This window comes from Alosa alosa, chromosome 18, assembly GCF_017589495.1.
Source record: "Alosa alosa isolate M-15738 ecotype Scorff River chromosome 18, AALO_Geno_1.1, whole genome shotgun sequence".
Taxonomy (NCBI): Eukaryota; Metazoa; Chordata; class Actinopteri; order Clupeiformes; family Clupeidae; genus Alosa; species Alosa alosa.
Window position 1 is genome coordinate 13,605,328 of NC_063206.1, and position 14,612 is coordinate 13,619,939.

Consider the following 14,612-nt stretch of genomic DNA (forward strand, 5'->3'; position numbering starts at 1 on the left):
TACTGATGATATTCTTTGGTTCCTGGTCTTTATTAGTATATACAATAAACATGGATTTGGTAGTAATGCTATTATTCCTTACATATTTCCTTTTCAGAGAGCAATAATTCAATCATGCTGTTCTCATAAATGCACTGAACTACTGACTCATGTAGAACCACAAAGCCTCAGCATATGCACATGTATAATTATGTAGATTTGAATCATTTATTTTATTTGAAAAGAAACAGACCAAATAATGCATCAACTTTGTGTAAGAGTATAAAGTGTTTTAGGGGTACATTCAGTTGACGTTCATTTCAAATGAAGAAAGAATGTAATTTGGCACTTAGAAAATCACCACAAGGAATTTGGATTTATTTGAATAAAGAACAAAATTTACAAAGCCATTCAAACAGTCTTTTTCATATATTTTAATATTTTTGAACTTAACTTCCAAAAAATTAAGAATATTCAAAATACACTTTTACTCACCCCCCCTCTCCTTATTTACATATAGACAGGTAAAATCTCTTCCCTCAGCTCTATATTTGAAACAGTGATTTAAAAAAGAAAATCTGATATAATCTTCTGTTTATGTCTTTAACGTCTGTCTTTTGTCTTTTGATCTAGTTTTTTTTTTTTTTTTTTGAGAAAACCTCCAGCCATCAGCTCCAGCCTCTACCAAAGCTTGTTTCTTTATTTCTTTTTTCCAGAGTCTCTGACAGGACAAAGGTCAAAGTTCAGGGTTTCTGAGAGTGTCCGTTTGGTGGCTGCTCGCAGCTCAGATGGAGGTGCCATGGCTGGGGTCAGTGGTTTCTGGGATGGGTCCTCCGGGCACTGACTGGTAGGGCAGGGGCATGGGCGTCTTTACGGGGCTCTGGCGGAACAGGCCGCCGTTGGGTGCCCGGTGCTTGCAGCGGATGGATGGGGGGAGAGTGGAGCTGCTGAGGGGGAGGGGGACCGTCCGGCCAGGCACTCTGCCGGCCCCAGGTCCCTCGTGCAGGAAGGTGCTCACAGACAGTCTCCCTCCCGGGTAGTCCCGCACAGCCTCCAGGGGGCTCTGACTGGGTGGCACGCTGCCGATGTCCAGGGCAGAGATCTCCATAGACTGGCCCGGGAGCTGCTTGTGAGCCAGGTCCTCGTCCATGAGGCTGCTTAAACGCTGGTGCACCTGTTCCAGGTTCATCTCTTTGTCCTGCGAGAGGGGGGAAACACATGGAGAGTGAGGTGGAGAGGGGGTGGGACAGAGATGACAAGGAACATGGCAGAGGCAGATGCTCATAGAAGAATGAAGGAACAGGATGAATCAAAATGAAGACAACAATACAAACAAGGAAAGAAAGAAAGAATGAAAGAATGCAAAAAAGAAAGAAAGGAAGAAAGGAAGAAGTGACATAAAGGGATAAAATGGCAAGCAGATAGAGAGGGAATGTGTGGGAGAGGTTGGACAAAGAGCAAAACGACAGAAAGGGAGTCAATGTCATTCCTCTATAAAAAATAGTCATGCAATCAAATCCTATTCTGACTTTTTCTTGCTTGACCTGGCTGGAGGCCCTGAGGGTTTCCTACATCAAACTACTACCTACAGTTGGAGTGTTAATATACCCATTAATTTTTTGTCGTTTTAACCTTTGGAATAATTGCTGTCCTCACATTCTACCACTCTTGATAAAATGGATTTCGGAACGACCCATAGTAAAACTAAGTCTCACTGTCTCCCATTGAGTTTAATGACAAAAGGCACACAGAACAAAACACAGAAAAAACATGGTGAGCGCTTGACTGCACACAAACAAAGAGAAAATAAAAGTAAAGTGAAAAAACACAACACAAACACAAACAAACACAAAACATAAATTGAATCTAAGGTGTGCGAGTCAACAGTGCAATGCCTCCAATGAAAAACGGGAACACGTTTTTACATTCAGTGCGGCACGCAGCTCTGAAATGGCCTCCATGCTCCACTGGTGCTATGGTTCCAGACTGAAGGGGTGATTTACATTAGCGCACCCCACCGCAGGAGGGAAACGCTCGGTCAAGGTGTTTCTCTCAGTGCATGGGTCACCTAAAGGACTGACCGGCTTATGATCAAAGCAGAAACTCAGTCGACATGACAGCCCTTTAAAAGTGAGCCCTTTTTTTTTTTTACAAAACAATCTCTCGCACACGCCCATATACATGCACACTGACACAAAGAAAGCAAAAGAAAGCAAGTGCAAACTACGGTCACTCACGTATCCGTGCAGACATACACCCATATACCCACTGTCCCATCCTTGTGCTACTACACTGACTGCACAAAGCAACATTAGAGTCCACTTTCCCAAAAACCCTGTTGCACTCAATTCCATACTCGGCCCACCCCAACCACCTCGCCAACTCCCTGTCGTCTGTTCCCGGCTCTCTGCGAGACGTCAGAATCACTGGGTTGAAACGTGTCTGCTGGCGTGGGGTTCTGACTCCGTGCCTGCCACAGTTGAGGCAAGTTGGCTGACACAGGATCTCGACTCTGAGCATCTCGTTCCACCTCATCCAACAGATGCTCAATTGGATTGAGCCCTGGTGCCTGAGCAGGCTTGCCACCACCGCCGCCACCAACTGTACCCTCATGTCGGCGATAAAAAAAAATAAAAAATCAATTGGCCAAAATCAATTGGAGGATGGATACGCCCCACTGTGACAAGAGGCAGGTATGAAAGCGATGATGCTACGCTAACTTGCAACATCAAACGGTGCCCTGAGAGTCATCGGAAAACAACAAAACAAAACAAACACACACACACACACACACACCCCTCACATGATCATGCTATACAAAAACTTCCATCAGGGACAAAAAGAGAACGAAATGTGGCAATGCAGCCACAGACAGACTGCCATGTTGCCAAATTCAACACAATAATATAATTCTCTCTGTATGGTTTTTGAGAAAGTGTTTTGCTTAGCTGTGAGCTAATGCAGGTAGTCTGCTGATGCCAAATATTGTTTGGTGACAATCAAAATATGCATGTGAGTGAGTGAGTGTGTTCTTCTGTCTCTCTCTATCTGTGTGTATGTGTGTGTGTTTGTGTGTGTGTGTGTGCAAAATATTAGCAATTATATCTTATATATTGCAGTTATATCTTTCACTAGGTTGTGCTACACCACAAATAAGTGGGTATGGGCTGGGTCGATGCGGTCAGCCCATAGCCACTAGAAACCAACATAGCAGGAAAAAATTGTCATCTTGGGTGCTCGAATTGTCAACCAAAAATTGCTGAAAAAACAACAATTGACAAAACCTAGAGCTATGGCGGTCTAATTCTGATTCTGGTTCACTCAAACATGAACTCATAATTATGTCTACTACTGAAAAATCAACCACCCTCCTTGGATCATAATTTGTTTCTAATTAAACATTCTTATTGTGTTGTCAAACACACTGAAGAAACAATTAGCCCTATCATGTATAATGCTGAGCAAAATATGTTTTCCGGTTGGTTTGTATTCTAGAACATTCTCTGTAAAAACATCAATAAAGAACAATTATTCCATTTAGCTAACGTTATTTAGCCGTCTGTCTGTTTTTTTTTGTTTCTTTGCTGCTCTCCTTTGTCATAACTCAGAGGTGAAAATGGGTAATGGCAGTTTACCAATATAAAGATTATGGAGTGTGATGGTGAATTGCACATAAAATACCACCCACAAACAAGCCTGCCTTCTCTAACCCCCTTTAACCCTCTCCCTTCCATACACACACACACACACACACTCTTTTCTCTCTCTCTCTCTCTCTCTCTCTGTCTCTCTCTCTCACACACACACACACACACACACACACACACACACACACACACACACACACACACACACACACACAAAAAAATAACTCTATCTCTGCCTCTTTCTCATACGCTCACACATACACACTCTTTCTCCCTTTTTCTTCTTGCATGTAAACACACACACACACACACTCTTTTTATGCATTATAATATTCAAAAAGTTAATATTTCAGCAGGTCTTTCCTGACCTGTGTCAATAGTCTCAGATTCCTCCCAGCCTCTCTCTCTCTCTGTCCAAATGTCCCTCCTCCCTTCCGATGCAGCACTTGTAATATCATTATATGTCAATGGACCAGACACCACGTCCATTTGGTAATCCTTAGTTACCTGCACAAGACCACAGACAACGGTAAACATTCAAGGGTACGGCTTCCCTGTCCGTTCATTGACATATAATTGCAATAAGATGTCTGTGCGTCACTTGGAGGAAAGGGCATGATAGACACAGAAGAAGACAAACGGAGTGTGTGTGTGTGTGTGTTGTTTTCATTGGTGGCTCTTATTGCTTCCTGGGTCAGCAGGTGTAAAAGGGTCACATGTAGGTCAATGCAATGCCCCCTTTCACTGTGTAAAATCCCCCCCCATCCTAAATAGCACCTAGGAAATATTTGTGGTGACCACATGATGTTTTCACGTGGTCACTCTTCCCCGAGCCAACCTTCAAAACTCATTTGTAAGACATAATTTTAATCAATAACTTCAATCTGTGGCACTTATCGCCTCATGTTTACACCTGTGGTTGTGTGACCACAACTGTCATTGTGTTTTGTATGCCTGTGGACTACCTTGTATGACCATACACTTTCTATGAACCTACTGAATTTCCTCTCTGAGAACAAATCAATATCATCTTCCTATCTGTGCCTTGTCCTTGTGGTGAGTTTATGAGGGGAACAAAGTCAGAGAGGATGTCACTGGCATGGCAGGGCCTTTGGTGGGTCAGGACGGGGGGAGGGTAGAGACATGCAGGCCATTGCACACACTTCAGTTCAGGGATCCACGTCAAGACTCACCCTTTTGGGCTCATGCGAAGGAGAGGGGAGAGTTTCTCATAAGTAGTGAGGCTCAACACTCAACATGCTAAAATACTCCAGAATGCTTAGAGGGGTGAGATAGAGAGAGTGTTTGGTAACTATTGGGAGATAAACAATGAACAAAGACAACAACTCCAATTCAAGCTTTAGTTTTGTGTATCAGTTCATGTTGGGAAGGGGACTGTTATCTGTTGTGACAGATACTTGGCATGTTTGTCCCTAAAGTAATCAACCAGAAAATTATTTGTCCCTAATCAATAAAAGTATTGTAAAACAAACGTGGAATCAATGTAGTAAAACAAAACAAGGAAACAGAGAGGTTAAAAAGGATAATAATTGTTATTGATTGTCACACCTATAACTGTGTGTATTGGAGCTCTACTAAATCAGGGCTCACGTCTGTGGCGTCTGGATCCATAAAGTAGAGTGTGGCAGTGGCGCCGCAGTCGTGCCAGGGTGCGGGCCTGGGCTTGTCTGCGGCCGCGCCGCTCGCGGTCACCTCTTTGGGCTGAGCCCGCCGGCACCGCTGGCTGTTCCACCAGGTCTCCAGGGCGGCCACCAGGCAGGCCAGCAGCAGCCCCGCCGCCAGGATGCAGAAGACGCCGGCGAAGCTGTGCAGCCGCAGGGCGCGGCCCTCGGGCTGTGCGTCCGACTGGCTGTCCAGGTCACACCGGCCCTTGCGGGGCCACCACTTCTGCTTGAGAATGTCCAGCTCGCCTTTCTCCTGCAGCTCCAGGATCCTGAGACAGCGAGGAGAGGGAGAGGGGTATGGGGTGGGGTCACAGGAAAAAAGAGTCCAAAGTCATCCATCTCCCAGGGTGGAGGGATTACATCAACTTGACTGGTAAAACTAGTGCAATAGCAATGGTAGCGGCCTATGACTGTAAAGCTGCAGAATATTGTGTCTGTCATAATCATACGGTCTGTTACATTCAGCTCCATCTTTTAATCAAACTACAGCACATAAATAAGGACATGCTCTAGATTGCATAGCTTTGCACTCATGATGATCAACAATCATGATGATCAAGATACTTTGCACATTCTATGTACACTCAAAATTTGATCTTGTTATATTGTTTTCCAACTTGAGAATGAGATTATTATCTGTAAGAAAACACTAATTTGCCCACATCAAAAAAATGACAACAATATCCCTCACACAACTTATTGACAAGGCAGTAGACAATAGACACAAACATCTTACAAACGATTTTTTAATAGCACTTTTTGTGCTATATTAATCTTGGAGAAATGGCCTTCATTACAGTACGTCTTGCATCAGAAAGCATTTTGTAACCAGACATTTCACACTAGAGCATACTTCATCCAATTAGAGAAAAAAGAAACATCCTCTCTAACTCCAATTGAAATGAGAACTTCAAGATGAATGAAAGTGCTTGCCACATTATCGCAATCAGTGCAAAATGTACAAATACATCACTTTCATTGCTGACAGAATTCTTTCCACATAGATTTTCTCATTACTGCATAGAGGAGGAAACACTATGAAATACTGCAGGTTAGTGCAAAAAGTCAAAAAGCCATGTGAAGAGCCGTAGGGACTTGGGAATGCTTGGGAAGAGAGTGATAATGGGAGAGGAAGAGAGACTCACTTCTGAGAGAAGAGGTCTCTGTACGGACTGCCGTGCTGCAGAGCCAGGCCGTAGCCTTTGCTCGAGATGCTGTTCCCCCTCACGGTGAAGCTGCAGTCGCTGTCTGTAAGGGTAGCATACTCCACCACTGCCATGTCCCACAGGAAGGCATAGGGTTGAGTCTTGGCCTGTGGAAATGCATACGTCCCACACACACACACACACACACACACACACACATACATACATGTATGCACCCACACACATACATTAACACACGTATGCAAGCACCCACGCATGTGCGCACACACACACACACACACACACACACACACACACACACACACATACACAAAACAAACATTTGGAATACTGACACAAAAGTAAAAATTGTAAGGCTAGCCAGTGCATTCTCCATGACTTGGGCTCAGGTCTGACTTATTTGGTATTTCTGAGAAAAAATCAAATTAATTGCAGTGCAGTTACATCACTGCAGAATTGCATGATGCAATATGACAACGGTTATATAAGAACAAGAGCATTTTGAAGAAATACATCAATAAACATATTCTTTTGTGGTTGTTTGAGGTCAGGTAGAGAAACCTTTGTGGAGTGGTAATATTGCAGCCTGTATGATGGACTGACTCCTCATACAAAGAGGGCACTGGCTTTGTACATCCTCCGAGGTATCTGAAATGACTTTCCTGTCAAGTGTTATTTTCACCCTTTCAGCAATGGATCAAGCAGCAGGATTGTGTGTATACATATATACACACATACATAAAGAACACACACACAAAAACAGCCTCTGTTCCCTGGCTCTTTTGAACTGCACTGAAAGGAAGGTAACAAAGCTGTTGTCTTCCTTTGAATATTCCTATCTCGTCAACTGAGTTGCGTTAACATTGCCACTCAAGCGATTTCTCTCCAAGTAACACAAGTACACTGAATCACAAACATTCCCTATGCCATGCGGTAGCAGTGGGCCGTGGCGTTTCAAAACCATATGGCTGAGCCTACTCAGCTGTAAGTCAGTAAATAAATGCACTGATTATTATGAGCAAGAATATACAGAGCAAACAGATATACAGAAAAACTTCAAATAATAGCTAATTTTTATTTTCCAAAATTGCCAAACTGCACCGGCTTGTATTTGAGACCGGCATATGAGATAGGCGTTTAATTCCTTTCACACAAAGCTTCTCCTCTACAACAATATATCAATATATCAACAGAATATTAATAGGCTCTATGGACTTTAGGGTCTATGGACTTTAAAACTTTTGCTAGCCTTTTTTTCTTTTTAAAGTTGAGGATACTAATATGAGTTACATGAAAGTTAATTTCAGCAGATTGGCCAATTAAAAGAAATAATATAAAGACATACTGTAAGAATATTTTTGTGAAATATGTTCAAGGTTAAGTAAATTTCAACAATCTAAAAAACGACCTTTCAAAAGTCTATTATATGTAATGTACCCTATTGCTTGCTAATAAAATGCACTCCCATTTTAATGAATGTTAAATGGATGTGTTATGGTACAGCATTTAGGAAGAAGGGAGGGGGATACACACTCTATTAAAACCTCATTATATTGCCCATGGTTGAAATGGTCTCAGTGAAATACATAAGAATTTGTTCCAGAATACTGGAATACCAGCTCCCTTGGACTTTTTTCCTGTTGAGCATGGATTATTGGCGCCAATAATCCATGCTCAACAGGAAAATCTCCGGTAGGTCATTGGGTTGGGTGTTTTTTAGTCGGCCATCTTTATGTCAAATGTGTGCAGTAGAAACACAGTGATTAAAGGCTCATTAAAGGCTTAGTTTGTTTACCCTCAGGATGCCCTCTGCAGGGTCAGCCACTGAGTTGTCCTGTCCTTGGTTCTTGTTGATAGTCCTCCAGAGTTCAGAGAAGGTGCTGTCCTGCTCTAGTGGGTTGGTGCCCTTGACCCGGAAGTGCTCGAACACCGCGGAGTCCCTCACTGTGCCGTATGACAGGTCCATTTGCTTGGACAGGTCCTGAAAAGTTCTGCAGACAGAGAGAGGCGGACAGCACTGTGAAAATACTGTATGTTCAACAGAATCAAATGTTTAGTGCTGCAAAATAAGCACAATTGCATTCAGATGCTCCTATTCAAAATCACTTTAGTGTTTTTTGAGCAATACAGTATCTGTACTTCACAAGATCCTTGTTGCTGTAGAAACATCAGCTCTGGCCCTGGCCGTGCGTGGCGCGACTGGCTGGGGCACCTGCACCGTACACCGGCGACCCGGGTTCAAATCCCGCCCTGTGGTCCTTTTCGGATCCCACCCTGACTCTCTCTCCCACTCACTTCCTGTCATTCTCCACTATCCTATCTCATTAAAAAAAGGCATACTGTATATAAAAAACATCAGCTCTAATGACTTCTGACTGAATGTAATGAAGCGAAATGCACGAAAAATTTAAACTAATTAGCCTCATACGTCACTAGAAAAAGTATATGTTCATCAGTGTAACACAATTACACCACACAAACAAGATTTGTTAGCACCTATAACTAAAGACTATTCAGCAAACTTGTCAACAATGGGATATTACTTGTCACACCTTGTGTCTGCTGCAAATGAATGTATGACAACAGCTAGTACACCATTGATTGTCTGCTACCTTGAAGAGCAGTCAATTGACACAAAAGAAGAGAACAACTGTAACACCCACTGTTTCAGTGTTTTACTTAGATGTGTGAAGCAGGAATAATGCTATTCACTGCTACAGAGCTGAAACCCTGATTTGTTTCAATGGACTACATCACATATATCTGCCAGTAAGGGATTTTGAAAAATATCCCTCTAACATAACAATTACATCTCTTTGTAGACATATACTCTGTTATACACTGTGTATACCAGCTCAGCTTAGGTTTATACCTAATCATTTACATCCTATTAATTAGGCCAACAACTGCAGACACAGATAAGAAAAAGAAAATGTTATTTCATAAAACATAACTACAAGTGCTTGTCCTTCACCTCACTTTACCACTTTGCTAATCCATCTGAGGTCATAGACCAGGGCAGTGGGAGATTTCTTTTCCTTTGCATTGTATTGATCAGGTGGAAGTGCCCTTAATGAAAAATCTACGTATACCATTTGTCATTGCGCAAACGACCTTTCCGCTATGACCCGTTTATACTGACCTTCTGCCACTAACGATAGTGTCAGCACCAGAGAAAGGCTCAGCAGTTTGAAACATTATTCACCAGCTGCAAAATGGGAACTCTTACCCTGAACTCTGTGAGGTTTGTCCGAGACTTCATCCATAATACACCATCTGCAGGCCTAACAACTTTAGTCATTCTGTCACTTAAGGTAAATGTTAGACGTTAGGAAATAATTATGCAGATTCCCACTAGCCTAACTGCAACCCCCACCCTCAGCACAAACTGCATATTTTCATTCTTTTATTTATTTATTCTTTGCAGCTGACTGAACTTTCTTTCGTGCTTCGTAAAAACCTGGGTTCCTCAATCTGTATTCCCTATCAGCTCTTTTAATTACACTGTGTCCAATTATGTTAAAATTCCATGAATCAAATCACACATCTCCAGATAATAAAATCTGGACAATTCATCAATTTAATTAACTCTGTATATTGTGTTTGCCTGTTTAAAACAACTGCTGGGATGGTTTATGCCCACCATCACCCTCTTGACAGCTCGATTTATGATGGTGGGTTCTCACACTCAAGGCCCATTGAGTTCAGAGTTAAAAATGAGTTAAGCTGCTTGCTCACAATCGCCTTACGAGCAATAGTTGGAGCTGAAGCAGTGTGTAATTTACACTGAGATGTCCATGGTGCAGTCACCTCTGAAGTCTTTTAGCAGCCCAAGACACACTCAAATTGAGATCATTACTTGTGAGTCAACAATAACGTCATACATTCCACTTCAGAGCATTTCCTGCCATGGACTATGGCAACTCAATATAATATATCATTGTTTCGTCTAGCATTTGTGACAAATGAGAAGAATAACCTTCACAAAAAGGGCATGATTGTTTGATAAGAGAGGCTGTAGAGACTATTTAAATGCTAGTGCAGATCATCTGTACATAAAAGCACTAAGGATTTAGAAAGATCGCAAGGACTATCGATTTCCTTTTACTTTTGCTTTAATAAAATCCACTCAGTGTAGTTCATTCATCAGGTTAATTGCAATGAGGTTATCAGGTATAAGAGCAATTAAGAAAGCAAGAGAATGATTGGGGCACTCCAATGGATAACCAAAGAGCAGGAAACATTCAATATTGTAGCCGGCAACACATTAAGTATAAGTATTGTAACGATTGAAGGTTTCAGGACACCAAGCGTTGTTCAATGCAAGCTTTATTGCGAGTACGAGGGCAGGGACTCAGACACAGAACACAATTCAAACAGGGCAGGTCAAGTAGACACACACACTACACATACAGGGGAGGATGCAGCCCCCCACACAAAAAGGATCACACACGAGGGAGAACTAAAAGGGAAACGTGTTACAATAAAGACGCTAACATTACACTCAAAACTAAGGAGAAACAGACATAAACCCCAAATGTTCACCCCCGTATCCCAGCATGCCCTGCGTGGGAGAACGCTACGCAATGTCTTGTGCGCCGACGTTACACAGCTCCCCCAACAAGCCATTGCCGTCCTCGGCAATGACCACGAGGTAGCCACATGCTAACGTCGGCGCGCGTCGCCCGCCACTCAGTCCAGTGAGACAGTACCGCCAACTCACGTGGGGTGCACACCGCAGGAGCTCACTCAACGGGGAGCCATGCTGCTAGCAATCCAGTGCGGGCGTGCTAGCAGCCACGTGGCTGTCCCCGCTCGTCACCAGCTCCCTCTCAGCAGCCGCCCTCAGGCTGCACTTTCCGCGGTGTGTCACCGCGGCACTCCTCCTCTCCTGGCGGGGCCCTAGGTGGCCTTTTCAACCGTCGACACTGTACCAAGCACCGGGGTTCGAGGGGGGTCAGATGAAGCTGCACCAACGCCACTCCGCTCCGTCGTTTCACCGACCAGGACAGACAGGCACCGACTCCGCAGCAACCGGACCACGCTGAGCTCTCCCGCTGCAGCTACCGTCTTCGGCGTCCCTCCTCGTGTTGCCTCCTCGCGGCCTCAGCGAAGGCACGACCCCCGAGATGGCCATGCTATCGAACTCCACACAACAACCTTTTTTAAAGGCGCCGGCCAACAGGCCAACTAGAACGGGCGCCCACACAGCACGGTGCCTCTCACACGCACCCAAAAGTTTTAAAGTTCAGAGTTCAGAGGGCCTTTCCGTCGAAGCTGCCCCACCGTCGTGAGTTCGCTGCCCCCAGCGTCTCTGCCAACCATCCGTTGTCCAGGAACCTCTCCCTCGGCTCTGCTCACACGTCGCGGCTCGCAGCGGAGTCAGCGCCCAGGCCAGCGTCGTCTTCTCCGCGACCGCTTCATCAGGCCCCTCTCTAGATCTCCTCCCATGGCAGCAGGCAGGTCCAGGCGACAGCTCCTCTCCTCCGGCGGCAGTAACGATAGAAGGCCTCAAGCTCTTTAGCAGCCCTTACAAGGACTCTCTCTGGATCCTCTTGCGTGGGCCTCCACCCAGTGGTATGGTCTTCCATTCCCAGCTTCTCTCGCTGGGCGGAGGCCATATTCGAATCCCACTTCAGACACCACTGTAATGATTGAAGGTTTCAGGACACCAAGCGTTGTTCAATGCAAGCTTTATTGCGAGTACGAGGGCAGGGACTCAGACACAGAACACAATACAAACAGGGCAGGTCAAGTAGACACACACACACTACACATACAGGGGAGGACGCAGCCCCCCACACAAAAAGGATCACACACGAGGGAGAACTAAAAGGGAAACATGTTACAATAAAGACGCTGACATTACACTCAAAACTAAGGAGAAACACAGACATAAACCCCAAATGTTCACCCCCGTATCCCAGCATGCCCTGCGTGGGAGAACGCTACGCAATGTCTTGTGCGCCGACGTTACAGTATATATACGTTTTTGATCCCGTGGTGGGAAATTTGGTCTCTGCTTTTAACCCAATCGGTGAATTAGTGAAACACAAACAGCACACAGTGAACACACAGTGAGGTGAAGCACACACTAATCCCGGCGCAGTGAGCTGCCTGCTACAACAGCGGCGCTCGGGGAGCAGTGAGGGGTTAGGTGCCTTGCTCAAGGGCACTTCAGCCACGGCCCACTGGTCGGGGCTTGAACCGGCAACCCTCCGGTTACAAGTCCAGAGTGCTAACCAAGGGGCTACTGTTACCTTCTTTTTATAAGCGATAGAGCTTAATATACTAGAGCTGCCTCACACCGATTTGATATTGCTTAGGCCTCTTCCAAATGACTTAATAAACACATAATTACATACAGACAAACTCATAAATGACTTAATAAACACATAATTATATACAGACAAATAGGCAAGATAACATGGGTGATCAAGTAATCCCTGGTGCCATTATTTTAATGTTACGTAATAAAATACAATGTACATCATCAGTGAGTTAGGAACGGCTATGAAAATGCTTGACTCTAAACTAGGAACTGCTTGACACTAAACTTGACACTTAGAATTTCTGGATGGCAAAAAGATCTTGGAGGAAAAAATCTGATCACTAGCCTGGTTCCACCTGCATCTCAGTTAATTTTCTTACTGAGATATGAGTCTGGTAATGCTCTTTGTATCAACGGTTCATTCAGCCAGGATATGGCAAACACACACAAAAAATAAAAACAATGGCACAGAACAATGACTGTGGGACCACAGTACTGAGCAGCATTAACTGGGACTTTGCCTCCATCTTGAAATGAACGCGCTTCCTCTAAACATACATATGTCCCTTTGAGGATCAGCGTCCATCAGCATCAAGCACTCCATTTATATGGTCAGAGTGAAAAGCAATAGATCACGGACAAAATGTGCCATTAGCTGTAATGGTGAGGTGGAAAATCCATTTTGATCTACACAATTTTTGCCCTTCCTCTCGTTCGTTGTTTTCTTTGAGCGAGTTCAGTCTTTATAAAAGACAGGGGGTGTCATTGTGTGGGGCACAGCATTTTCTCAAAAGCCAGGCTGCACATACTGGATGAATGGGGGGAGATGACTCTTTTTCATTCTAGGTGGGCTGAAACGGCAGCACAGAGACAAGCATCAACAAAAACACGTGGCTATCAAAGGACTCCTCTTCCTCATCCTATTCAAATTCTTTAAAAGACATGTGCATTTAGCACAGGGTCATAAGGATTTGAAATTACTCCTGGGGAATTACCTTTTGATGGAACATCAGTGATACTGTCCAAACCAGATCATAGTAAAAGACTACAAAATGCATGGACAGAGAAGCAAGTAGAAGATGAGTGCAGTTCTTTCAAAAAATGGAAAAGACGAGACAGACGATAATGGCTGAACAAATAGTTTAGTACTTATCAATGACCAACATTTAGAAAATCTAAAATGACTTTTACTTATTCATTTGGTGTGTAATGGTGTGTAAAAGTCTTTCCTGGGCCTTTATAGGCTTGAAGAAATATTTTAAATGATATATTTAATTTCAATTACTGAGCTTAATTTGTTTACCCTTTTCAATGTCCTGTCTTATTCTGTTCCTCTAGAGCAGGGGGGTGTCAAACTCATATTAGTGGGCCGGATTTGTTGGAATGAGACCTTGTGGTGGGCCATCATTGTTATTTGTTATTTGATGTTATTATACGGCTCTTCCCAATGCTAGTAGAACGCTCCATTGACTTGAATGGGATTTCCCAACGTTCTACGGTAAAATAAATTCATGTAATTACCGCTGCAAACATATAATTACCGCTGTCAATGGCAACGGGTTTTGTGCTGCTGATCATATCACTCCGCAAGCACTATTCCGGTCACTTCTTCCATTGGAACTTCATTCAAAAGTGAAAGCAGACGGTTGATCAGCTGAGTTCTAAAGAATGTTTGATTCAAGTTCAGCGTGTTGCGAGCTATTTGTTTCTCAGCAAAAGCCACGACGAAACGGTAACAAATAAGTGTAAAGAGACATATCGTGGAGTTTATTTTTTCGTTTTGGCAGGTAGCCGTATAATAAGCGGGATAATGTATAGAACGCCGGTCATTATGGGAAAATAAGTCCCTTCAGGGCGAAACAAG

The 14,612-nt window shown here is 43.8% G+C and overlaps 1 protein-coding gene across 3 annotated transcripts in view; it reads right to left on the minus strand.

Annotated features, from left to right (window-relative positions):
• Nucleotides 1–587: 587 nt before the first annotated feature.
• The window catches only part of grid1a (glutamate receptor, ionotropic, delta 1a), a 257,939-nt gene continuing 243,914 nt past the window's right edge, over nt 588–14,612 (minus strand). The window contains exons 13-17 of one of the 3 annotated variants that reach the window (XM_048270206.1): nt 8,273–8,468; nt 6,457–6,623; nt 5,340–5,580; nt 3,995–4,133; nt 588–1,177 (exon numbers count right to left, since the gene is read on the minus strand). In XM_048270206.1, coding sequence (XP_048126163.1) covers nt 789–1,177; nt 3,995–4,133; nt 5,340–5,580; nt 6,457–6,623; nt 8,273–8,468 — 1,132 coding nt within the window. In that variant the 3' untranslated portion in view covers nt 588–788. Of the gene's footprint in view, nt 1,178–3,994; nt 4,134–5,237; nt 5,581–6,456; nt 6,624–8,272; nt 8,469–14,612 lie in introns of all 3 variants that reach the window. The other 2 variants (XM_048270208.1, XM_048270209.1) reach the window with 2 other exon arrangements.